Source organism: Lotus japonicus, chromosome 6, assembly GCF_012489685.1.
Source record: "Lotus japonicus ecotype B-129 chromosome 6, LjGifu_v1.2".
Taxonomy (NCBI): Eukaryota; Viridiplantae; Streptophyta; class Magnoliopsida; order Fabales; family Fabaceae; genus Lotus; species Lotus japonicus.
Genome location: NC_080046.1, coordinates 58018799 through 58045905, shown reverse-complemented (window position 1 = coordinate 58045905; position 27107 = coordinate 58018799). Strand labels below are relative to the sequence as shown.

At 36.7% G+C, this 27107-nt stretch overlaps 4 protein-coding genes across 4 annotated transcripts; 1 reads left to right on the top strand and 3 right to left on the bottom strand.

Annotated features, from left to right (window-relative positions):
- Positions 1 to 3383: 3383 nt before the first annotated feature.
- LOC130722067 (patellin-4) lies at positions 3384 to 5829 on the bottom strand. Its single transcript, XM_057572659.1, has 5 exons — positions 5527 to 5829; positions 4432 to 5418; positions 4202 to 4326; positions 3941 to 4085; positions 3384 to 3845 (listed from the first exon to the last, which is right to left on the bottom strand). The coding sequence occupies exons 1-5, from the start codon at positions 5812 to 5814 to the stop codon at positions 3591 to 3593; spliced, it is 1800 nt and encodes a 599-aa protein (XP_057428642.1). The 5' UTR covers positions 5815 to 5829; the 3' UTR covers positions 3384 to 3590.
- A 1338-nt stretch (positions 5830 to 7167) lies between these two features.
- On the bottom strand, positions 7168 to 20000 carry LOC130722066 (twinkle homolog protein, chloroplastic/mitochondrial). Its single transcript, XM_057572657.1, has 21 exons — positions 19630 to 20000; positions 19410 to 19540; positions 18401 to 18456; positions 18265 to 18322; positions 18065 to 18175; positions 17195 to 17278; positions 16459 to 16539; positions 14441 to 14506; positions 14238 to 14354; positions 14012 to 14059; positions 13836 to 13921; positions 13288 to 13348; positions 12646 to 12828; positions 12200 to 12331; positions 9890 to 9951; positions 9363 to 9446; positions 8652 to 8783; positions 8187 to 8283; positions 7974 to 8108; positions 7801 to 7868; positions 7168 to 7674 (listed from the first exon to the last, which is right to left on the bottom strand). The coding sequence occupies exons 1-21, from the start codon at positions 19883 to 19885 to the stop codon at positions 7635 to 7637; spliced, it is 2088 nt and encodes a 695-aa protein (XP_057428640.1). The 5' UTR covers positions 19886 to 20000; the 3' UTR covers positions 7168 to 7634.
- Positions 19899 to 20448, top strand: LOC130725640 (uncharacterized). Its single transcript, XM_057576854.1, has 2 exons — positions 19899 to 19975; positions 20112 to 20448. Exons 1-2 carry the CDS (start codon positions 19899 to 19901, stop codon positions 20446 to 20448), a joined length of 414 nt encoding a protein of 137 aa, XP_057432837.1.
- A 3549-nt stretch (positions 20449 to 23997) lies between these two features.
- Positions 23998 to 25818, bottom strand: LOC130723771 (delta(24)-sterol reductase-like). The gene has a single exon (XM_057574895.1). The coding sequence runs from the start codon at positions 25816 to 25818 to the stop codon at positions 24115 to 24117; it is 1704 nt and encodes a 567-aa protein (XP_057430878.1). The 3' UTR covers positions 23998 to 24114.
- Between the last annotated feature and the right edge of the window lie 1289 nt (positions 25819 to 27107).

The window sequence follows — 27107 nt, the reverse complement described above, 5'->3', positions numbered from 1 at the left end:
ATATTAAGAACAATCCTCATGTGACAAAAGCACATGCATCATGCATGTCTGTCTACATTGCCAGTGAGTCCTCTAGATGTCATTTAAGTAGCCCAACGCAGGGGATGACAATCATCATTAATTAATCCCAATATAATATTAACATTCTATAGTAATACTAGAAGTCCCCAAATGTTAGCTCAAGTGGTAAGAGTTAGGAGACATAATAGTTTGGAAGAGTGAAGGGTTCGAACTCTGAGAAACACTAATTTACTAACATTACTAACAACTACTCACATTTGCGTATAAAAAAAATAGTAATACTAGAAGTTAATAGTTAATGCATTTTTTCTTAAAAAAATAAATGAATGGACTAAAACAATATATACTTTAGAAATTAAGAGCTTTGTCATCTATCATTGCTTATTTGAGAGTTTGGTCAAACTTTTCCCTGGGTTTGTAGTTAACTAACTTTTATAGCGCCTACAAAGTGGTTGCTGATTTGTAATTTAGATCAAGGATGTCAGCTGAAGATGAAGAAAAAGATGAGTTTTGTTTTTTTGGTCTTTTTTGGTCGAATATAGAAGGATGAATTTATTTTTGGTCAAAAGAGGGATGAGTTTAGACGTGGGCCCCTTTACGGAAAATGGGGACTTCACATTTGAATCCAGTTAGTATATGGCTAGGATGGAAGCAGGCCAAGACTAAATAGGCCCATAACTTAATGTGAACGCGACTCAAGGAGGTGTGAAGATAAGGTTGAAGGGTCTGGAGTTATTGCTGCCCTCTGCCTGCCACTACTTGTGGAGTAATGATATATACACACCTCATTTTTTAAACACTTTATTTCCACTTTTTTTATTTTTATCTCTCTCATCTTATCATCTATCACATCTCATATTTTCTCTCTCTTACTTTTTCTTTTCTTTCTATCTCTCTCATCATTCCACCTCTTCACCTCAACGTATATACAGGGCCGGTCCCGACATTTTGGAGGCCCTGGGTTAATAACAAAAATGGACCCCTAAATTTTTTTTTTGAAGAAAGTTTAATAGGTACACTAAACCCAAAAAAAGCCTTTTACAGCGCTTTGGACCTCTAGCCGCTGTAAAATAGTATACAGCGGTACGAAGCGCTGTAAAAGATGGACTATTTACAGCGCTTTTTTAAGGAAAAACGCTGTAAAAAGTATTCGAATTTTTTTTGGAGGCCCCTTCATTTTGGAGGCCCTGGGCTGTGGGCCTGCTTGCACATGCCCAGGGCCGGCCCTGCGTATATATCATTACTCCTACGTGTGTTTTCTACTATTTTGTGTCTCTATTAAGTTAGTGGGTGCTCTGTTCTAGTTTTTTGGACCACTTTCTTTGGTCAATTTGCAGGTCCTTTCTCTTGAGGCTCCTTTAATTGCTTTGGTCCCACCATGTGTTATGTATCGGTTTCCATTTGCTTTTGGGGGACCTTTGCTGTCTTGTCTGGAGCTCTTTTTTTTTTTTTTTTTCAAAGATGTATGGAATTAAAACTCAGAGGTTTGCCAAACGGCACTTACAACATGCGAGAAAACTCTCTAAGAGCGCTATTCGCAATGCACAAATACATAAGAAAATTAAGCGCAAGCATGCACACTCAACTGAACTAATCAGCTAAAACATGATGTAAAAACCCTAGAGCCCAACAAAAGCCCCTAAAATCCAAATGAACAGAGAGCCAATTAACTTCTGAGCAGATAAAAACCAACATTTTTAACCAGTGCTCCCTCTTTACAACAAAACGGCTTTGCCGAAGTTGTACTGCGGTGGTGAAAAGCGAAGCCAGTATGCTTCAACGGCACCAAATAGGGGTCAACTCTACAACTCTGAGAATAAGGAAAAGAGGAGAACTTTTGAAGATTCCATACATGCAGCAGCAGGAGCTGCAGAACTGGGAAAGGGAAGCCAAGAACACCAAAGCATCCGGATCGAGCTTGTAGATCACTGAAGCATTATCTGAGAACCTGGATCTGAGAAGAACAGTGCCAGACCTGGATCAGTAGACAAACCCTAGCAGACGTTCAAAACAGAGCAAAAACCAAGTTGATTGCAAATTAAGTTATGTATCTTTCTTCTTGTATTTCTTGTGGTTTGGGCTGTTGGGCCGTTTTTATTGGAATCTTACCTATCTTTGACCAAAAAAAAAGGAGGTGTGAAGATTGTTGACAAAAAATAGGCATGGTTGACAACAAATTGATGTATGAAGATTTATTTAGAAAACTATATTATTCCTCATAAAATCAATTTTTTTCTTGTGAAAAGCATGTTAGTAAAAGGGTTAATGGTCAAGTTAATCCCTTAGTTTATAAGTAAGTTTGATTTTTGTCACTCCGAGGAAAAATGACGGTTAGTGACAGTCATTTTTACAATTATTGGCGGTTTTTTACCGCCACTAAATGTCATTTTTTCTCAAAGAGACTAAAATCAAACTCGGTTACAAACTCAGAGACTAATTTGCCCGTTAACCATAAAAAAAGGCATGTTAACATTGAATTTTTTTTACAAAGTTAGAATAACAGAGTGAACGACGGGCGTTATACGCCGGGGTGAGCTCGCTCAAAATACTTTACAAGTTAACCAATCACCTGTATTATTGTTGTCTCTGGACACATGCCTAAGCGTGACATTCTAATTTCAATTCAACATAACTCTTATATCCTCTGAATATAATACGTTTTGATTTACTTATTAAAATCTTATCCGACTTCATTTTCTTTTTTAAATATAAGTTATGAATGACGGCATTACTTTTATACTTTCTAAAAATTAGAATCAAATAAAATTTTGAATCGTTGTGAATGGACTTCGTTATGAAATTCCTTTGAAACCATACAGACTTACTGGCCTAGAACGATGAGTATTCTATGTAATACATTAAATTAAAATAAATTTTGAAATGTGGGGAAAATAATTGCATTGGGTGAACCCTATTCTCTCTTGTGTGAGAGGTTTCTATCATTTAGATAGAATTTTTCAATCCTCTATATATGATTTTCCCCCCTTATTCATCACTACCATTTTTCAATCCTCTCCTTATGTTTTGTTGTTTCCACTGTTAGTATAGCCTTATACCAGAGCCATTCCTCCTCTCCGTGTTCTCTTGCACGCCGACTACACATTTTTTGTTGCTGCTGAAGCTGGCTGCAATGTTAGCCTTCCTGGGAGCACATATTGCAACTTCAGCTTGTTGCATTGATGAATATTGGAGTTTTTTTTATGACTTTTAGTGTTTTAGCTTCATGTATTAGCTACATAATAAGCTAATGTGAGAAGGTCTATATTACATGGTCTTTTCATTTTATAAATTACTTAAATAAATTACAACGAAAAAAAAAAGCTAAACTGGAAGTAGAAGATGAACATCAGAACAAAATCATGTACTAGAAAAAATGAATGGACTTTCAATCAATTTCATTTGAACAAAAAAATGTATGGAATAAATCACAATGTAAACCAATTTTAAACAATGAAAGAATGCCTCTATTTCTTCAATCTTCACACATTTCACCTACCCTCATAGAATCCAAATCATAGCAAATTAAACACAATTGAACAAAACTAGAACTCCTGATTTGAATTGTATCCTCAGAGCGCGCTCTTGCTTGCCTTGTACCGATACAGAACCCTCTTCTTCTTGTTTGATGTGTTCTCAATTGTCAGGATAACTTTCCCAGGTTCATTGTTCCTGAAAGTGTTCCTAATAGGTCCTTCTTGTGAACCAATCTTCTTTCCTTTTTGCACAATCACTGTGTAAGAACCCTCATCAGCAGGATCAAATTCCTCCTTGTAACTTACTTCCCAACCCATAACTGTCAAATCCCAACATATATTGCTTCCAACCTGTTAAGATGCATTAACATTTTTTAGTCCAATAGTTCTAAAGCATTACAAGAATCATATACATAAGTTATAAAACTTTAAGCACTAGTTGGTACCTCTAATGCAGGAATCTCAATAGTTGCAGTTGATCCAGCCTTGAGAAAGAGTTCTGAAGCAGCACCATCTTGGGCAGTGAACTCAGAATCATCTTCCCTCTTGAAACCACCATAGTGAACTGGGATTTCCTCAATTGGAATGTACCTGTTTGATTGATACAAAGGAGTTAGGGTCATTTATGAGATTGCTACTTTTTAAAATTGAGATAGAAATTGAATTTTAACAATGTACATAATTGGTTAATGGATTAGAGAACATACTTGATGAGTGTCTCAGTGACCTTAGCAGGACGACCAATCACAAATTTGCTCTTTGTTCTTTGGGTTAAGAAAGGAGATATCAGAGCATTCAAAGCATAATACCAGAAAGGAACATTGATGAAAATCTGCAATGAATATCAATTGAATATCAACATACACAATATATCACATTGACAATTGAATTACATAAACAATTCAAAAAGGGGTGAAAGGTGAAGGCACCAACTTACATTTTTTGCCACCAATTCAGGGTAATTGTCCTGCAACATTGCAATGGTTTGCTTTGTAGCAACTCTCAGCTCCTTCTTGGAAGGACCAGGGGAATTCTTAAGGTCATTGATTTGAAGCAAAGAAGAAACACCACCTGGCTTCAAATTCAGCTTCTGAATACCTTTCTCCATCAACTGGCACCTCCATCTCAAGAACTCACTTCTCTTCTCCTCTGTGCCAAAAGCCTTCTGGTAAATCTCTTCACTGTCAAACACACCAAAAATGTTGTAGCACACAGGGTGCCCTTCACGATCAACACCATTCATGTAAGCAGCAGAGGCTAAATCAGAGTCAAATTCCTCATCCAGAACCGAATCAATCTTCGATTCCTTCCTCCATTTAAGGGTCTTCTTCAGCATCTCAAAAGCTTCATTCACCTTGAACTCCCTCGCCCTCAAGAACTTCAACAGAACCACATCAGCACCTTCAGCTCCCTCACTTGGCAAAAGGGGTACCCCCCAAAGGGACACAGCATCCTTCTCCTTCTCCTCCTCAACCTTCTCTTCTTCTTTCACAGCTTTCTCACTCTCTTCGGCACCTTCTTCCTCAGCAACTGTTGTTGAACCTTCAACCTTTTCTTCCTCAACTTTCTCTTCTTCTTTCACAGCTTCCTTACTCTCTTCAGCACCTTCTTCCTCAGCAACTATTGTTGATTCTTCAACCTTCTTTGTCTCTTCTTTCTCAAACAGGGTGTTACCAGAGATAGCTTCTTCCAGCTTTGCCTTGAACTCATTCAAAGCCTTTCTCTCAAACTCCTTGAGATCAGAAAGGAAGTTGCTCTCTTCCTTGTAAGAAGAGCTCTTCTCCACCGTCTTGGGTTTGGTTTCTGACTCCATTGGTTCCACTGCCATATCTCCTTCAGCAACAACCTTCCCCTCTTGTGCAACAACAACCTCAGGTGTCTGGGTTTCTTCTTGAGCCATAGCCTCAGCAGTCATGGTTACAGACTGAAAATGAAAACAGAACAAACTGAGTTACAAAACAAAACAAGACAAACCCAGAAGATTAAAAGGAACAAGGATATGAATGTGATAGATAGTTACAGAAAAACATACCTGAGGAGAGAAATGTAGCAAAATTGAGAGACAGATGAGTTGTTTGTTTGTGTTAATGTTGTTGTTGTGTTTAGGACAATGTGATGAGTTGTGAAGGTTTATATTTGAAATGTGAGAAAGAGATTGGGCCCACCAACGGTCATATAACTGGATCCACCGCAGAGGAGAGGAGAGGAGCCGTTGGGAGATTCTTTTTCCCAAGAATTTTGCTGCTCTGGAAGCCAGCAAGTTCAGACAAATTTGACCCCACCACCACCAACAACAACAAAAGAAGGGTAGCAATTTCATGCAGCAATTTTACAATTGATTTTGTTACCATTAGTAAGAAAACATTTAGCTCACATTAATTAATGTATTGGTGGGGTTTTTCAATCAAGATGAAGTATCGATAATCTAAGTTTTTTTTTAACATAAGCATGAAGTTTATTGAAATAATCCTATTGAAATTTAGAATGAGGTAACGATTCTTAAAGGAAATATAGATTTTTACTTCATGAGCGGACACGTCATCATTTGAGTTAAACAAATTAATATACTATCAATTTGAGTCGACTTCATCTCATTTACTATGCCCAACAGAAACTAAAAGAGCAAAAAGGAAGGTAAAAGGTAAAATTAGTTGTTACGGTCAAACTAGCCGTTTGGGAAATCTAGCCGTTATATTTAACTCTATATACTATTGATATTTTGTTGTTTTGGATGTTTTATTGTGTCATATTTTTTTAAATTTGTGTTAATCTTTTCTTGTACATTGTGTGTGCGAATTGGTAATGCAAGATGAAGTTCGTTAAAGGAATAAACAAGGTATTTTTTACCGATGTACCTATTTTATGGTCGAGTTCCATTATACACTTGTCCAGCGTCTATAATATTGGAAGATGTTACCGTTGTTTGACTTGGTCTCTAATTCTAAGACCCTTTGGCTAACGACAAACCATTACATGTGGGAGACTTGTTCTTTCTGAAGGTGCAGAAGATATGGAATCGATTTATTTAAGAGAACTACTTATATTCTCAGACAGATTTCTCAATATCATTTCACTCTAATTTATTGCAGACCATTTATTTAATTCCACAATGGTATCTTCATTCATGTCATAGACTCGATTTATTGGAAAATAGTCAACCATCCAAGCTGGTAAGGACCTGTGCCTTTTGGTTGCTTTAAGAGCTGGAATTTGCTAACAAAGGCAAAAGAAACAAAAAAGAATATCATATAGGACTTCTGTAGGATCTTTGTAAAACATAAGGAAAATATTCATGAGTTAGTTGGGTTTGGACGGTTGGAAAGATTATGTGTATAAATATACTAGGACAGCACATTGATACAGATAACATGTATAATTGTTCTCTCTATTTTTGCATTGATGTGCAACCGTATGATGATATTATTATTTTTTCTAAATTTCCTTATTTTCTGAATAGGGTGGCTGCCTAGTATTTTATCATGTTTTTAATGATTGTATTTCTTAACTTGTTACACTTGAAACATGTATTGAATATTACATTTTCACTAACATGCAGTGTCAATTGTAGAAGATATATTCTAACAAAAAAAAAACGAGGCATGATGACAGTAAATACTTACAAAAGGCAATTGCAACCCATTCTAACTCTTGATAGACAAAACTGTCAACAGCCTTGAGGAAAAATAAAAACTAAAGCTCATTCAATTAAGATCCATAGGGTCATTACAAAGAAAAAAAACTACTATATCTATACAAGGATCCAAATGCAGAACTGCAAAAGTAAATTGTTACACTAACACAGTAACACCTATAGAAGGAAACCTAAAGGATACAAGATCTTCAAATAATCAGGCCAAAATAATGATATTATACAAGCAAATTTCACAAGCCATGTCAAGATGTTATTTACCATTTTTGATATCGACCTGGCACCCTAAGCGAGAACATTCATAGCCCATGTTTAGATGGGAACCAGAGTATCAGATGGCAACTTCAGTTCAAGACGTATCCAGATGCAAACCAAAAAGCAAGTATTGGAGCTTATTTAGTGCATTTCCAAAGATAAGATCCAATAAGCATATCCAAACGGGCTCATACTTGCTGACCAGTATAATGCCTACTAACAAAATTGTGTGACTGCTATCTCTTGTTATCAACTGCTGTGTACTCACCAGTTACCCTGCAAAAGAGAATCAGTTACTTTCAACAAGCTATTTGATAACACCTTAATCCCACTTACATTTAATTTTTCCAAACAATAAGTGAGTTTAGAACAGGAAAAAATCAAGGGCAAGAATCTCAGTACCTGTTATACGCCAAGAAGGCTTCACCTATAGTCCCTGCAACCTTGTTCCGTACCTTACGAACACAGACCTGAAACAAAGCCAGGTTAGCAAAACTGCAATAGTGTTTAATTATTTTGTTTATAATGTTAACAAATGATAACAAAATACGCATAATGATGCTACAAATAATCACCTGCACTTGATCAAGAGCCCCAGCCTCAGGATCCCGATTACGATGAATAACAATTCCATTGTCACACTTGTTTATAAAGTGTGCACTTCCGCTTATATCATAGAGATTAGGAGGACCCCCAACCCAATTATGCAGCTATTAGATGAGAGTAAAAAATATCAGAAAAAAAAATGTTAAATGGAATGGATGAAGCTAGAGGTTTTTGTTACCAACCTGCCTAGGATGTGCTACAAACCAAACATGGCATCCATGATGTTGAGCAAAACGTTTGATTAAGGTAAGCATTTGGCTCACATATTCAGTTTCAGTCCTACAAGATGCACATTAAAAAGTTTAAGGTAAGCATCAGTCAGCTATCCTGCATCTAACAACAATATGAATAATCAGGGTAACACAGCAAGTGCTAGGGGAGAAATTGATTTTACTACAAACGCAAAACATGAAAACGTGTTTTATTCGGAAATTCCATGTTCTATAAGCATCCATTCTCTAACAAATGTATCTATATTGTTGTTTACCTGGATGATATCATTATTATAGGAAACGATCATAAAGACATCAAGGTCTAAAAAAGCATTTCCGTTAGGCAATTCCAAGTATTTTAAAGAGTGTTCAAGTACAGCATAACAAAAGCAAAATAAAAGCCAACTCTAAAATGAGCTCTTTTAAGAGAATTACTGGTTTGGAGGTCGCTGATGATCAAGCTCATTATAAGGATCAATTACAAGTCCACGCACCCCGTGCCTTAAAACAGCCGCTTTTGCAAGTTCAAGGACCCACTTTACATTTGGAAGGGCATCATCTTCACACCTAGGATTAAAAGCCAAGCAGCCCAGTAGCAAAAGTCATTACTGAGAATACTAATTTAAAAGTACTAGTTTAACCAAATGAACATCTGATAGGTATTGGACAATCTACTCAACAAGAACTGCTAAAAGCAACAATCTTGAATTCAAAAATAAAGCCAAGATCAAAAGGTTCATGATATTAGCCCTGGTCATAGATTACTATGCAAACGCTCCAAAAACTTGGCAGAACAAATTTAGGAGAATTGAAAAGTTAGAATAGTAAGCTAAGAGCTACACAGCTCTAGTAACTAAAAGAAAATTAAGAAGACATATTTCTGCATCAGCATTGTTACCAAACATGGATTAAAATCTCAGTATCATACCATGCACCACTTCTCAAGTACAGAGCCATATAGGAACCAATAAATTGGATCAGATTTACAAATGTAAAAAAGATACCAGCAGTCAAGTTAAAAAATGCATGAAAAAAAAAGCAACACAATCTCGGATAGATGTTTTGGTTGTCACTTAGTGCAGTCTAAGAAAATGTCAGAATATGGTATGCCACTACTACCATCTGAGTTCCTCGTAATGGACTTACCTTATGAGGTAAAAAGTATCACTTAACCAGAGCTTGCCCTGTTCATATTCCTCCACACTCATCCGTTCAGCATGTTCGCCATAACTATCATTAATTAAACAAGTCAACTTAGATAATCAAATAAATGTATACAACAAAAATAATATATCTTAAACTCCAATGGTTTACTTTTGTAACCTAGGGGGAATTACATGCAAAAAGCAAATAGATAGGGAAGTTCACGGGAGAGAAAATAGATCTCATAATTACCTAAATAAAAGTTTCAGAGGAAGATGGATTATGTGGTTTTCTTTCAGTTTTCAATTGATAGTTGAGGGCCAAGGGGATTTTCCTTGGCTGGGAGCATTGCTCTAACATTTTGATATTTCTTTCTGATTTTTATTAGTAATATCTCCCGGTTAGGATGTGAAACGTTTCTATTCACACATGCAATGCTCAAAACTTTAGGAATTAAAGAAAAACATAACAAAGGCGTGAAAAAAGATGACCAATACAATAAACCACAATTTATAATATGCAAAGCTCACCGTGAGTTGATGAAAGGCTTCTTCCAGTGTTTCTCCAAAAGTTTTCGAGCATGTTGGCTAACCTATAGGCCAGGCAAGAAATAAACACATAATAAACCAGAGAGTGAGAGGCAATGATTTGAAAATAGTTGTAACCAAAACTGTAGATTGTTTGCATAACAAATATGTTACAACCAGATGCATAGTAGAAAAGTAAGGAGAAATTTATTGATAATTTGACACAGTTCAACCTAAAGCAATTTGTCAGTGAAACATATCAAATAAGAATACAAGTGGGGCCACAACACTGATATTGTAATCCACACCCAGGAGGCCAGGACACACCGTAGAAGATATTGTTACACACCAAACTACTGAATTCAAAAGATATATACTATAGGCATTGTTGGAAATAATGTAAATAGGGTAATTATAGGTTGATCGTATGTTGTATATTATTACGTATTTATATTAATTAGGGTAAGGTAACTATTCATCTTTGTATTTATGACACCTATTATATATACCAATGTCCAGCGACACACGAACTCACTCAATGCATTTTCATTTTCTCAGTCCCACCATCCACCAGTGCAAAAACAATTTGCGGAAATTGTAAGCCATCTCTGGTTTTTGGAGAATAGGACCCCATATTCTGGCCACCACCGCCACTGCCTGTCACTGTACGTCATCATCAACCTCACCATCAGACTGGCCTCGTCTAGATCGGTTAATCTCTAGCGGTTCGAGGTCAAATGGAAGCCGCACGTGCTCACACGCATCTTCCTTGTGTGCGATTATACATGCGCTTTCCGCCAACCAATGGGGGAGAGACAAAAACCCGCCATATTTAATGATGGAGGATTATGAAGGGATATTGGCCATGGTGGAAAGCCAAAAACCCGCCACGAGATTCTGCCATGGGGGATAGTTGATAAGACTCCAGCGAACTTGCCTTTCTTTCCTCGTCCCAGAACTGCTCTTGACCAAAACAAACTTTGGCTTAGGTGTCAAGCATTATGAAGACCATCTCATCAAGTTGATTTTGTGGTTGAAACTGATCGCTCTCACCGTAAGAAGGTTGATAACCAATTCTCTAATGTTGTAAAATCAACTATTTATCCTTCCCTAAAGCAAATCTTTCGTGCTCACCAGGCTGTTCATGGGGCAAGCCAAGGTGTTTTATACTAATGATATCCAATGATTATATGGGGCTTGCCAAAACCTGTTGAGAGCCAAGGTGTTTTATACTAATGATATCCAACGCTTATATGGGGATACAAAAACCTGTTTGAGCGTATAGTCTTCATGGCTGCATGGCAGACTACTTGGGCCGATAATGGTCTTTTACCTGACTTAAATTAACACTTGCCCCACCCCATCCCCCCAACCCCGCCAAGGAGCTTAAACGGCGACAAACTTTTTTCATGTTGTTTCCTTTGTATAGGTCACCCACATAGTATTGTTTTGTTCGTGATTGGATTTTGGGCTCTCCATCGTACTCATTTTGAACTCTACTCAGTCTACCTCTAGAGGTACATAGGACAATTGATAAAAGAACAGTGCAGGTAGCATTTGATATACATAAGCTTGACCAATTGACAAAAGAGGCTTTGACACCATAATAAGTTACCATTTTACATAAATGGTTAAGTAATTAGACTTAGTTGTAGGAATTATTTTTATATTTATATCTTTTAACACGGCCTACTAAAGTAACAGATAATTTTTCAGAGGCATATGTGGATGGAAATAATTGTGGACTAGACTCCAAGCATTCTGATGTAGCCATCCTCAAGAAACGGAAAAAGGGCATTTGGTGTAGCCAACCCGCCATTTTGTTGTGCAGTTAGTATGCAGAAAAATAATGTTGGAACTCGGAAACAAATAAAGCAGTTTTGTTCATCAACACTTTTTATGCAAAAAGGAGGCATCCAGAACCAGCTAAGCAATCAAAGTTTTCTGAAACCAATTCACTTAACTTAAATGTGTGACAAAATTAGAAAACTCAACATCTCATGCAACTAAAAGATCATCGGACAGAAGGAACAATTTCTTTATTTTTCTTATCTCAGAAAGTTATCTGATTAACATAGACAAAACTTAAAATCACAATGAAAATACATGAGAAGCACAAGAATTATCACAAGTACTATTCCCTCAAACAGCTAGAAATAATCTACCATTTCAGAATCATCTTAATAATGTGCCTAAATACATATTGGTGATGAGTTCAGAAACACTTGAAAAAAAATGTTCCAGTTGGGAGTCCCGAAGACAAACTATGGTGAATAACAAAAAGTTTTGAAAGTCGACAATAAACTATCTAACCTTGTTCTCCATGGAACAGAGCGCAAATTTCCAGCCATCAGATTTATTAAGATTGCAAATAAGAGCATCAATCCACTCACTCTTCCCTGAATTAGGAACTCCAGTTACTATGGTCAGTTCACCTGGTACAACCTGATAAAAGGAAGCTTTAATATATCTATTTCCATTCACGTAGAAAAAGAAGCTTTACTCCAAGTCAAAGTAGCAATGACTTAATTTTTGTGGAAATAGTTCGTTAATAGCTTAATACATAATTTGAATTTTAAAATACTCAATCTTTTCATTGATTTTACATGTTTCTTAATCTAGCCATATTAATAGCATAACCAGCATTCATGGTGGTTCCTTATGTTTTTTGGTGTATTCTTATCTCTAAATCAAAAAGTAAACAAGTGTACAACAAATGTTAGTTAACAGGATATAGAAGTGTAAAACACTGCCCTTACATTGTATAACTCATTCAGATTATTCCAGCCGGTTGAGAGACCAATATCATATCCTTGAGTTCGATGATAATAGGCATCAATCTCATCAAAATAATCTCTGAAGTTAAACAATCCACGTATAGGAAATAGTTCTGCATTCTCAATCACTTCCCTCAGTGCCTCAGGGCCCAAATACATGAGAACCTGTGAATAAGGTTGCTAAAGTTATCAAAGAGTAAAATCACAACAAACATTTTCAAATGGCTCTGCATGATAAGTTGAAATACACAAACCAGAAAAGGGCGAAAGAAGACTAATATGCAGCATCTACCAGAATGGAAAAATGTGTAATTCTAACATTCCGACTAATCTACCACTATAAGCATTAACAGTAACAAGCCATGTGTTGATGAATAATAAATTCACGGACCATGCATGTAAACATGCAGCAGGTTACGTTAAGACATAGTTCTGTCAATGACATGCATCTTCATTAACAGTTGACGGTAAAGACCAAAGACAGTGTATCTAGATAAGAGTTGTCTACAGACAAGTTATACTAGTGTTATTTTTTTTTTTTATATTTCAGGAATTTGTGGGAGGGGGATTTGAGAGGAAAGGAGCAGGTAAAGTGGGACTTTTGCATGCAAGTTGATATCCAACCTCATTTGCATCTTTGCAATTACCATCCCGCCCTTTTTTAGGCCACCTGACCCGCCAGCATCTGCAAGCAAACAAGAAAGAAAGATTATTCTTCATTATTACAGAACAGTGTTATCAACAGAGAATGAGAAACACATAGAGGAAAATAAATCCTCCTATTAGTTTAAAAATAAAAAATAAGAGTATAAAATACAGGCATAGAATAGTGGAAACATCCATTCTGTCTAAACTCTTAAGTAACAATGAAGACTTGGAAACAATACATAGAGAATCTAAAGAATGCCAAAATTAAACCCCCATCATGTAAGGAATTTATAGGGACTACCTATGTCTTGAATTCTTTTCAACTAAACACACATAAGCACTCAAAAATAGTTTCACTGTACAAAGTCTTAGCCGCTTGTTTTCTTAAAAAATTACACTCACAAATGAAACTACTGCCCAAAAAAATGTCATTTAATAGTTGAAAGTGTAGCTACTCGTGATTGACTAAAATGGATCAATTATATTTTATATTAGCTGTAAAGTCAAAGACAAAGTATACAAACTTTTCTTTCCCAATGCGGCGTGCGAGCTCCTCAGCCAAGGCTTGACCAGGTTGATCCCCATCAGTGGCAAGTATGATACGGGATGCCTATTGATATAAATGTCAAAAAATGAGGGAAGTTGATCAAAGTTGTTTTTTAAAGTACATCTGAAAAGAGAAATAATAGCAATTACAGACCTGCTTTAGCTCATTTTTGCAGTTCCACAGATACTGATACTTTCTGTCCTAGCTTTACAGAAATAGAATTATGACAAGAGCATCAGATTGCAACACACTACATTAGGGACCACAGTCAAACATGATCATGGATATGTGAAACATAAGAAATTAAAATGTAATCGACATGTATGTGTGTGTATGTTGACATATTACAGATCCAGCACGTTAAGCAGAAAAAAAGGACCTTCTCCGTTGGTGGCAACTCCTTTGAGGAGACTGCTGGGGGGGCACCATCAGGAACACTGACACAATTGCGGAAGCCAGCTTCTTCCATTGCCAGCTTGTCCATTTCTCCTTCAACCTACAGTGTAGAATCAAATTCAATATACTGAGCATGAAGCAAAACTTAAATTTTTGCATAATTTATAGAGACAGCAGAACGCATACAATGATAATATCACTTTGTCCCACTATGTCATCCACTCCATAAAGGATCTTTTCAGTGTCCGCTTCCTGAAACAAAAGGATATTAGGGGAAGAAGATGCAACAGTTATAAAACTAGAAAAATATGATAAGGACATTAAAAAAAAATTGACAACTGACAGAAGAGATGTCGAGTTAAGATAATATGACAAAATAACTTCCAGCATGGTTAAATTATAAAGCAGGAAAGTATTTAAAAGTAAAAGGGTGGGAGAGAGAGATAGGGAAACTGGGAAAGTAGAAGATAAATAAGGAGTGGGTCAATAGCTTGTAGCCTAAAGGCCAGCTTGGTACACAACAGGTTTGGTAATAAACAAGCCAGACTGAGCCAGCTGATGTTATAAATGGGCGACCAAAATGCCAACCTGAGCCTACCAACTAATTATCATTTTGTACTTTTTTCTATTTTGTAATTAGTTATTTAGCGTTTTAGACCCTATTTCAGAATTCTTGGCCATTGGAGTGATTTAGTTCAATAGGTTTTTGCTAGCCAGCCGTAGCGGACATTAAAAGCAGGTCTAATTCCGCAATTAAAGAGATCAGTCCTTTTTTAAAGCAGTCTAGGCATGCTGTCTGTACGGATGCACATCTTAACAACGACCAATCCGCAAAAAAAACATGGTTGCAGATTTCTGTTAAAAGAGCCTACACAATGCCTATTTCTAAACCGTTAACCATGTAGGTCATGGGTTAAACAGGCTGGAAGGTTTTATTAGTCTTGGATGAGTGAAAATATGATTAAGACAAGGAATTATGTATTAGACAAAAAATAGGACTAGAACCTTCTAAAAAACACAAAAATATGACAGAATCCGGCCTAATATAGAAGAAGACCTAGGAAGTAGGAACACTTTTGAGAGAATAAGAAACCACTAAGAAAGACCTGAACTACATGAAAATTATAAAAACATGGCATTTGACATCTTATAATTGGGTCGTTTGATGACTCAGATCCAATTAACCAACACACCTGGTAGGTAGGAACACTATGTTATAATTGGGTCATTCAGGGCATTTTCTTTCTTAAAGTAAGTATGTCCTTGATTTGCGTGCAGTGGGAGCTAGACCTTGTGAGAAACCAATAGAACCAAATGTGAATAGCAAAACACTTGGGGGTAGAGGGGATTACAGGAAAAATGAATATTTGACAATTAACAGGGCAGAAAATTGCAATCCCATCAAGTATTGGGAACCTGTATTGTGTCTTCCCCGACTACCACCCATTGTGAAATTCTTATACAGAAAAAGGAATTGGAGGAGGAAGAAAATGAGTACTGGACTGGAATGGGGCAACCCAGTTTAATAGCCACCCGATTTGGGCTTCAGTGGTGGATGCGTTGGAGGACATGGGCCTGGATTCACCTAAGCGGACCAGCGAAAGCCAAGACTTATGGGCAAGCACATGAAGACAGTGGGATGACGAGTCGTGGTGACCTCACCCCCTTTTGGTGATTTATGTATTTTTCACGCCCTTTTTGTATGTATGGCCATTTCTGAATGAGGCTAGATATTTATGTTTAGAATTCTTTAGGGGTTAGACACCTCTATAAAAGGAAAAGGTAACCCATTGTAATAAGCATGTTCACCATATTAATGAAAAATGGAGAGGTTTAGGATCCCTCTTTGGGAGCTCTGTATCTGGCCGGTTCACTGACGTGAACAAGAACAAAAACGATGGACGCACTAATCAAATTATTAGAATCCCTGATGTCAGGATTTATATGTATAAATTGAGGTTACAAGAGAGTATCAGTGTAAGATCAGCCCACATGCCAATAATTCAAAGGCAACAACAATAACACTCGTAACAGGAAACTGCTATGTTCTTGTTAGAGTAGTAACGAAACATGTTTGTCATTTTATTATACTCTAAAAAAAGGTGCATATGTTTTCGATCACTGAATTTTTACACTATTTAATTCTCAACATATCAATCCAAACACTCAGTTTAAATATGTATAGAATCAGCAACTGCTTATACCTGCCAAAAGATCTTGTTGATGTCTCGATACTTGCAACTAACAAGCGTTCCATTCCGATGATATGGGAATGCAATAACAATCTACCAAACATGTTATAGAAATAATTAGTAACACAAGTCAGTCACATGTAAAGTAAAAGGGCAAGGATGGGGCACTAGCCACATTAAGAGAGTAAATATTCAAATATTACATTCAGATCTAGTTGAACTTTCAAAGTATCATCTTCGTTGAAGAGTAACAATGAGTAATGACAATCCTTGCCTATTGATCAAGGCGTTGAACAACATGATGCTTAAACTGTTAAGTCAATATTAAATAATAAAATTCATACTATTTAACATGGCCTTTTCAATCAGCTATTCAGCTTGTAGAAGACGTAACTGATATCAGTCATATAACAAATTCAAGATTAGTACATATATGCCACGGGACATTTTCTCGTAAATAAAACCAAAAAGACCTCGAATTTCGCTCTCTAATCTCTCTTTCAACGAAAGAAACCAACTAATCCAAAGACGGAATACAGAGGAACTACTAATACATGGAAGATACATGTCCACATTCAGAATATTGTATTCGTATGTCTTTTATCATTTAGAAAGTATACACACAATCTGTCCTGTCTTGATAAAAGTACCACAAACACAAATGTACCGTGTTTACGGATCATAGTTTTCTTAAAATGTAATTTTATATGCAACTCGATTAAGCTTATGATTCAGTGGCTAAGTTTACCTGATCACCATATTTTCTCTGCTTGACATCATTTCTCTGCAGAGTCTCCTTCGTTATCAAGCGCTCTGAAAAATATGCGACCAGCTGAAATAGGGCAAACAAAATTGTATTTACTACATTGCTTTCAAATGAACAAATATATTATCAAACTTATCATTAATACAATTCATGAACTAAATGACGATCAATAAAACATACAAAGCAAGATATATATCAGGTATCAATTCTAATCACTAAATGTTTGTTTGAATTTTTGTTTATTCTGAGAAAATGTCCCAGCACTAGAGAATAAATGAATTTTTTTATTCATTTCTCATATACAAAAATGCTTATTCAATAGAAGCCAAGTAACCTCAATGTAGAAAGTGGTGGGAGAAGCATCCATATTTCAAATAACACTATCTACACTACAGGTAACGCTCAATATATCTTTCAATCAAAACTTCATGCATTTGATTTGCAAAGTAGGTGTTAAAGATTCTTGGTTTCTTTTGGAAGTTATTCAATAATGAAAAATTGGTAAATCACTCATAGGCATAACACAAACACAGTGTAATGGAAGTAACCAAGTAATTTGATCAAGGAAAGAATATGATTAAAAGACCAAAGGAAAATAAATGGCAGGAAAATAAATTTCAATTTCAATAAAAGGCCAACTGTTCATGAAATCATACTGGCAGGGAAGGGGGGAGGGGGAAGAGCTAGCTGCCTCGAAAAGTCAACCTTTATTTCTTAAATAAGAGAAATGTGCATTAAGCAGTACAAATAGGATATCAAGCAATGGAAGTGAGCATCCTCAGGGATCAATAAATACGACATTGGTAGTTCATAAAGCACTGGGAAAAAACAGGCAAGGTAAAATTTAATGACCTCACTACAAAGTGGTTCTAGCTCCAAATCCTCCTCTTTAAGTGCTCTTTTTTTCTTAACCGGAATTACTTGACCCTTTTTTGTAGGATAGGAACTGCTACCTGCAAAGCCCTACAATAGAAGGAAGAAAAATGAACTGATTAAAACATCCGACTGTATTAAGCAAACCATAACATGCTTCAAAATGAAAAATATCTAACCTGTGTGCTTCCTGTCCAGCCACACGTTCCACGAAAGCACACCCATACAGCAGAATCCCTAAAACTCAAAAATTGCCATAATTAAATCATTGTACAAGCATTACCCACTAAAAATAGAATGAGATAAGTAACATACCAGTCCGGCGCAATGTACAGAGATAAGCTCTTTTCTGCTGAGTTACCACCTAGGCACTAACAACAAAAGAAATATTAAAGGGTGCATACAAAACTGTTCACAAAAAACACATTCAAATCCCAATGAGATTTATGAAATGGGATCCATGCATAGAGAAACAACTACTCTCATTGCGTGGACCTACAAGCCCAAAGTAAATAGAGATTTAAAAAAACCAAGAAAAAGAAATTCATCAACCAATAGAACATCCAAGTGTGAGGCATTGGTTTGAAATAAATAATAAACACTCTTTACTTCAATAGCTTGAAGACAGCCATTTATAAGAGCATAAACTACTCCCTTAACTGAAATTAAAGTTACCCCTTCAAATCAAGCCAAATTTTTTAAATCCAATCTATTCCATACTTAAGATATCAGTCTTCTATAACCAAAAGTTCACACTACTCCCAGCCCAAGACACGGCCAAACAAAGACACAGTTCTTCAGGTCTTAGTATGAATCAAAATACAGTATACAATAATTGAAGCGCGACAATAGGAGATGAATCAAAAATTTCATTCCAAAGCCAAATGCCGGCAGCCAAGCCAAGCCAGCTGAACTTAGGTCCCTTTTGGCAAAACAGCTTAATTAAGCGCGCTTATTCATAAGCTATTTTAAAAAAGTTATTGAAATAAATTGAAAATAAACTATATACCAGCATAAGATATTTTTCAAAAGCTATCTTGAGTAGCTTATGAAAATAAATAAGATCTCCCAAACACTGGCATAAGCGCTTAGGCTATCAGATAAGTTCAAATAAGCTCTTCGAAACGGGGCCTTAGTTATGATGGTCAGGTAAAACAGTGGTTTGGGGAGAAAGACTCACACACGATGACACAAGTGCAGCACCTTCCAATGCACAAAGAAACTACACTTGATAACTTCAATTTGATAAGTTTCAAATGTCCAAAAAGCATTCATCTTTGAAGAAAACTAAAAAAAATAAAAAAATGAGGGAGTTAAAAAAAACCTCTGGACAAGTCAAGTGGTTGTGCTGCCCAGGTAAACATGTCTCAGTTTCTATTCCAACAACCTTCAGCTTCTTCTTCAAAGCCTCAAATTTCATGTGCACACTACTATCCTCAGGGTTCTCCAAACGAGCTTCACAAAACAAAACCAGTCACACAAAAAGATTCCAGCTTGGTAAAAATCAAAGGCTATTCCGCCTTCAGTACAAAAGGGTCACTCACCTGGTCTAGGGACAGTGGAATAAGAAGCTCCAGCATAGCCGTTGGTTCTGAGCGGTGAAGGAAGGTGCTTTGAGACGGGTTTGGAGCAGAAGACGGTGAAGAAGGCTCTCCGGGAGTGGCGTAGCGGCAAGAGTGAGAGGTTGTTGCGGAGGTTGGAGAAGGGAATGGTGTGGAAGAGGGTTTGGGTTGTCATGGTGGTGGCGAGCTTTGAAGAGGTGAATAAGGGGAACAGAGTGTGAGGATGACGAAGAAGCATGGTATGGGAAACGATGAAAAGAGTGAAGGAGGTTTTCTTCTTCTTCTTCTTCCTTGTTTCTCTAGAAGGGCTCCATGGGAGGGTGCGACTGTGAGCTTTGAAGGGAGAAACAGGGTTTAGCAGAAACAGGGCACATTTTTATAAGAGATTTTAGAATTTATATTTTATATTTTATATTTTATTTAAATGCTCTTTTTGTTATTTTTGTGTATTTTATCTTTAATAGCAATGTGTATGTTATGGGATTCGCCTTAGTTGGGAGCGTGGGTTCCGTCGGGATTGTTGTCTTCTCCGACTCGCGGGATGCCCTATCGCTCTTGGAGCATGGGTGTGGGAGGTTTCATGCTTATGCTGCTGTTTTTGGCTTGGTTCGCGAGCTGCTGAGTAAGGATTGGGTCGTGAGGTTTGATCAAATTCTTCGTGAGGGCATCACGATTGCGGATTTTTTGGCTAAGGATGGTGCTCGAGGGACTTGTCAGATGCGTTGTTTGGATTCTCCTCCGACAGAAGCAGCTCCTCTGCTTGCGGCTGAGTACCGTGGCACTCTCTTTATGAGGCGCTAGTGTGTGGTTCTTTTTGCTTTTCTTTAAGTTGTTATGTACCAAAAAAAATAGCAACGTGTATATTCACAGAATTGCCACATTTTACTGTTACATGAAAAAAATTACTTTACCAAGTTTATGTTAATCAATAAATTATTTGACATGGTATCAGACTATCAATGATTAAGGCGTAAATTTTTTATTACAATGAAAAATATCTAAGTTAGGAGGGTCTATGCATGGTAGGAGGGTATGTTCACACGGTATAGAATTTGATCGCAGCCGCCTTCAATTCTACTCATAAAAAAGTTGAATATAAGTACAAGGTAGGAGGGTCTATGCATTGTTCACACTTCAAACTCGAAGAGACGTGTTAGAATATAATATAAAATATCATTCATTTGAACCTTACCCAATAACTTGAATTTTTGGGATTATTGGTCTCTATTTCATTTTATTCAATTACGATCACAAGTTCACAACTTTACTAAAATTAATATTTTACCAATGTTTTATATTTGATTATTTTGAGTTGTAAATACTTTTTTTTAAAACCAATCCAAGGGAACGTACATAGAAGTAAAAAGTGGGAACATGTATGGGGAAATCCTCAATCAAAATATAAAACTTGGAATGAAAAACTTTTCTAGCATAATGCACACATAAACCAAACTACGAGAAGAAAAACTTTAAACCAACGAAGATGTGTAAGAGAGGTTGTTCAACTTGGGTGTTCAGAGATCTTGTATAGCAAGGGACAATCTATCTCAATGGCAGCATGCTTAAAGCATAACTCGTGAGCTAGCTCCATAGCCCATTTGAAGCATGTGGTCTCTACAAAGGCAGGTGATGAGCATATATTTGGGGAATCAATATCCAGTACTGCTCCATCATTTATGTCCAACCAACCTGTAACTCAATTAACAAAGGAAAGTCCCTCGTCATCAGAGATTCTGTTAGAAATTGGAGCGGCAAACCAGGCATGGCGAGTAGTGGCACGAAATAACAGCAAGTGTGATATTGTTTCAAGTTCTTGGTGATAGAAAGGTGCCTCATCTACCCCCTTAAGGTTTTGTCATCTTCGGGAAGTGACACCACCCCCATAAACTTTATTGACCATTTGTTCAATTTGAGAACATATTGTTTAAACCACATATTTGATTGATCGGTACCTCTAGATCAGCTTTAAATTCAGCCACTTTGCAACGCATTCGAGGGAGAAGATTGGTTTACCAAATTTGCTTCTATCAATAAGTTATACCAATACTTAACTGAGTACGAATCATTACAGTCAAACCTTGCATCAAACAATCAACTCACTCTCCTAGTCCTAGCAGATAACCACACCTGCAGGTCTTTGCTAGCCCCCTTCGGGCAAAAAGGTAGCAGTGATCATATTCTTTTTCTAGTATGTACTTTCTTTTTTGATTTATTTTTCATGATTGGTATTTGTGTACATAACCCTCTTGGCTAATCTTGAACTCCTATTATTACAAGCTGAAGTAAAGATTAGAAAATTAATCAATAGTAAAAATGTTCAAAAGTTCTTTTTATATAAGCGAATGAGTTGTATTCTACTTTAGCGCAAGGGGTGCTAAACCCAAATACAAAAGAGAAGTTTATGGAAGTAGTCAGAAAGGGAAAAAAAACGGTAAAAGCTTTGACATGGGTTTTCAGATTTCTCATTTGAGGTTGTATAAAAATTAAACTTAGGTTTTTTTCGGGTTTTTTTCTTCTTCAACTTTCAATATGAGTTTTTTCATCTTCTTCATTGGAGAGATGTGGATATGATTTCTTTTGGGTCTACTTTGTTTTAGTTTCTAGAAGAGAAGGGTGTAGGTCAATATTATGAGTTTTTGAAAAAATATTTAATCTTGGGTGTTGAGATTTTGGCTTGGGTGCTTGGTTTGACTGAGAAAAAGATGAAGAACACTCATGAAGATGAACTACCTTCACAAAGATGAAGAACACTCATGAGTTTAGCTTATTAAATATATATTTTTTAATTTTATCTTTCACTAATCATTTTAATTTAATTAACAATTATACAAATGTAAATGAAAAATTAATTAATAAATTACACGTGGCGTGGCGTGGCGTGGCATGTCATCTATGTTCTACCATCAGGCAACAATGTAAGAGCTTCATCCTCAATTGAGGATTCATTCCAACACTTGCTTAAACATAGGGACAACAATTGAACTTTTTTCAACGACGAACATAAATTAAACCAACTTATAAAGGCATACCAATTCAACAGTTAACCCTTGAATAAATAATTATAAAATTTTTTATCAACTCCATCATAACCAACACTTAATTCAAATATTTTTATCATTCAGTTCTATCAACTACTTTGAGTTGAAATTTAAAACAACAACATGGTGGTGGTAACCCTGGTATTATAGGTAAAGTTTGACCACAAGCGCTGCGAGTATATCGTGCAGAAATACAGTCTTGTTTGCATTATGCGGGGTTTACGCAAGGGCCTAAGCAAGTGTTACAATCTTCTGCTTCTCATACTTGACCTACAAAAAAAATTGTTTACAATTATCTGCTCATATGATTTAATTATTTTGTACGTAAAATTTAAAGTTAATTATAATATGGTGAATTTCCATAGTAGTATCTACCAAAATACTATGAAAAAATAAAAAATATAGTATTGTGAAATATTAAAAATTGCCCAAATCTCACATACATAAAACTCGTGGATTAACTTTGAGTGAGGAGGTGATTGGAAAATTCATCTCGTTAGTTTATGTAATATGGGAGGCTAGGAATGCATTTCTTTTTCAGCAACAGGAGCTGTCCATTGGCCATATTCTTGCTCGAGTGGCATCCTTGGAGGCTTTACCTCGTCCAGCAAGCGTGCATCATAGTCCAAGGACTGAAGCTGTTTCATGGAAACGTCCAGCTGCGGGTTGGATCAAAATAAACTTGGATGCCTCGGTTCAGCTTTGGCTGGTTTCGGTATGGTGGCGAGGGACGAGGAGGGTGCTGTATTGGCCGCAACAACATTTGCTCCGGTTATGATGCAATCCACCGGCCTTGCAGAGGCTTTTTGCTTACGCTGGGCTATGCAGCTTGCTCTTGACCTTGGTTTCTTCACCATTTGTTTTGAGACAGATTCGTGGCAGCTCTATCAGTGGTGGCGACGTCGCACCAGAGGCTCATCTTATCTTGATTTAATTATTTCAGATTGTCGTACTTTAGCTTTATCCTTTGCAAATTTTGATGTTTTATTTGTTCCTCGTTCCGGCAATCGTGCCGCTGACTTCTTAGCCCATAGGGCATCCTCTTTTTTGGTTTGGATAGAGGAAGGTCCCCCCGGTCTAGATGCTTTTGTTACTGCTGACGCTTTGGCTTCTATGCCGGCTTGATTTAATGGATTTATGTTACTTTCAAAAAAAAACTTTGAAGTAATATTATAAATCCTATTATTTAATTTACATGTTGATGATATATTTATTTTTAGAGAAATTTCTTGATTCGACAAAGCAATTTCAGTCTCAACCAGTAAAAATCAACATGTTAGGTCCACATAACTCGCGAAAGACATTAGGGAATCCAAAACAAAATCAGCAACTAAGGACTAAGCAAGAGATCCGAAAATTCAAATGCAAAATGATAAAATTCACAAACAACATGCAACAAATTCTACCATCAAACAAACCAAATTCAAGATCAGTCAAGTGGTTGATCAACTTCAGCATATGCAGTTTCAAGGTGTGCTTGCTCCGCTTCCTGCACCTCCTTCTCGGTCTTCCTGCCTTTCTTAGATTTGTAGTACACACTCATGAAGGTTCCAACAGCTCTGTACTTCCTCCTACAATGCTCATACAAACCAGCATCAAACATTCTCCAGAAGCTTTTCTCAGACATCTCGGACACAGCGTACTGTGCCTGGAAACCATGATTTTCAATCAACCAGTCCTCTATCCTACGCACTGCTTTAGCGCCATCGAATACCTCACCCCTTAAAACAGGACCTGGTGCATAGCAAACTCCAACATCTGTGTACATTTGAGCAGTTTGTGTGTCTCCTTGCCTGCGATGCAGTTCAAAGCCCGGTTCTGGGTAGATCATAGTCTTGACTGGCAGCTTGAACATCTTGAGGGGGCATAGCCAAAGGGGGTATACCTCTATCTCACGGTGAACCCATTCCATCGCATCTCCCACCTTGTACAAAGGAACAAGAATGTCCTGGATGACATGCATGTCATGGTAATAGTTTCTTATAGCTTCACCTTGAGTTGCCTTGAGCAGAGAAACCTTGGGCGGCATCAACCAGCCAAACAAAGACCTAAACCAAAATTGATCACCAAATGGAAGGATAAGCTTTCCCTCCCAATACAAACACCGTGTGTGCCTGTGATAATATTCTCTAGTAGGAATGTATTCTACAAACAATCCTTTCTTCAGTGCTGAATGTGCATGTTGATAGAACCAGGGTTTGAACCACCACCCCACACTGTTAATCTTATTCCCCTTCTTCTTGGCCTCTTCTTTTGAAGCATATCTCCCCGTCATCATCACAGCTTCTGTTGGTGTATAAACCATTCCTTCAACAAAGTCTGGAACCTTCTCTTCATTATCCTGGTCTCCATCCCTGGGACAGAAAGAATCAGTATATGCCTGTGCAATCTCTTGCAGGTTACCAACAACAGGTTGATAAGTCAGCTTCATGTACTCCTTAATGGGTATAAGCTTGATCTCAGCAGCAACAAGAAACCCAAGTGTTCCCTGAGACCAAGGAATAGCATGGAATAGATCAGAGTACTCATTGTCCTTGGTGGCTCTAACAAGGCTGCCATCAGCTAGAACAACTTCAAAGGCCACAACGGTATCAGCAAACAGGCCATTCAAGTGGGAGTTTCCTGCGATCCCGTAGCCGTTAATGAGGCCACCAACAGTAAGATCGTCCAGGTCGCCAACCACAGCGAGGGCAAGATTCATCGGCACAGTCACCCTGGTGATTTGTCCCATGTTAACAAGAGGCTCAACCCTTGCAATCATCCGTTCCTGGTCGACCTCGAGTATGTTCCGGAAAGCAGACATATCCACTTCAAAATGGCGAGCCCTCTTATAGTCCACATTCCGCATCCCGACCGCAAGCCAGGGCTTACGAGCACTGCAGACAAGACCATCCTTGGAAGGATTCCTCTGTTTGAGACGCTTGACAACCTTCTTAACATTCTCATCATGCTCTTTCTGGCGCGTCTTATATGACTTCCACTCAGATTTCATATCCCCAAGGTATATGAGGAAATAAATCGTGAAGGAGATTGGAAGGACCACAAAAATGACAAGGATCCATCTTAACTTGACAAAATAGTCCACCCAAACCTTCTTCCTCCTGGGGCGTAGCGGAGCCTCAAGATCTGACATCCCCAAGATTTACTACTAAGAGAGGTTTGAGGTTGAGAGAGTGAAAAACACTTTATAATATAATATATAATAATGTAATATAATATTATATTATATAGTATAATAATATATTATATTATATAGTATTATAATATCTTCAGGTAAGAAAAATAGCGTTTTTCATATCATACGTTCTATTTAAAATAAATCATCAACATGTAAATTGTAAATTGAAAATTGAAATTTACAATCTTACTTCAAAGTCAATTAATGAGTTTTATGTAAGTGAGATTTGTATTAACTTTTAAGAATTCGCAATACTATACTGTATTTTTAATTTTTTCATAGTATCTTCGTTCATACTATGTAAATTCACCATAGTATAATTAACTTTATTATATTTTATGTCCAAAATTATTAAATCATAAGCAGATAATTGTAAACATTTTTTTGTGTCGGTCCAGTTACATAAGCAAAAGAGAACATTTGCTTAGGCTTTTGCATAACACCCGCAGACTGCAACTAAAATTGTATTTCTAAATGATATATTTGAATCGAAGCAGTTGTGGTCAAACTTTTCATATAATATCAGGGTTACCACGACCATTTTATTATTTTAAATGATAACTCTAACTAGTTGATAGAACTGATTAATAAAAATATTTGAATAAAGTTTTGGTTATGGTCGAGTTGATAAGATTTTTTATAATTGCTTATTTAAGGGTTAACTGTCAAATTGGTATGCCTTTGTAAGTTGGTTTAATTTTCGTTCGTCATCAAACACAAAAAAATTATTTATTGTCCCTATGTTTAAGCAAGTGTTGGAATTAGTCCTCAATTGATGATGGAGCTCTGGCAATGTTGCCTGATGGTAGACCATAGATAACATTTGCACGCCACATGTAATTTTTTAATTATTTTTTATTTTACCCGTGTATAATTGTTAATTAAATTAAAATTATTAGTAAAAACTAAAATTAAAAAAAAACATTTAATAAGCTAAACTCTTTGCTCTGGCATGAGTTTTCTGATTTCTCATTTGAGGCTGTACAAAAATTACATTTAGGTTTTACTCTGAGTTTTCTTATTCTTCAATCTTCAATATGAGTTTTCTTCCTCTTCATTGAAAAGATGTGGATATGATTTCTTTTGGGTGCTTTGTTTTAGTTTCTAGATGAGAAGGGTGTAGGTAAATATTCTGAGTTTTTGAAAACATGTTAAATCTTGGGTGTTGAGATTTTGGGTTGGGGTGCAAATAAACATGACAATCTAGAGAATGTTCAAAAGTTAATTTTATTTCTAAAGAATTG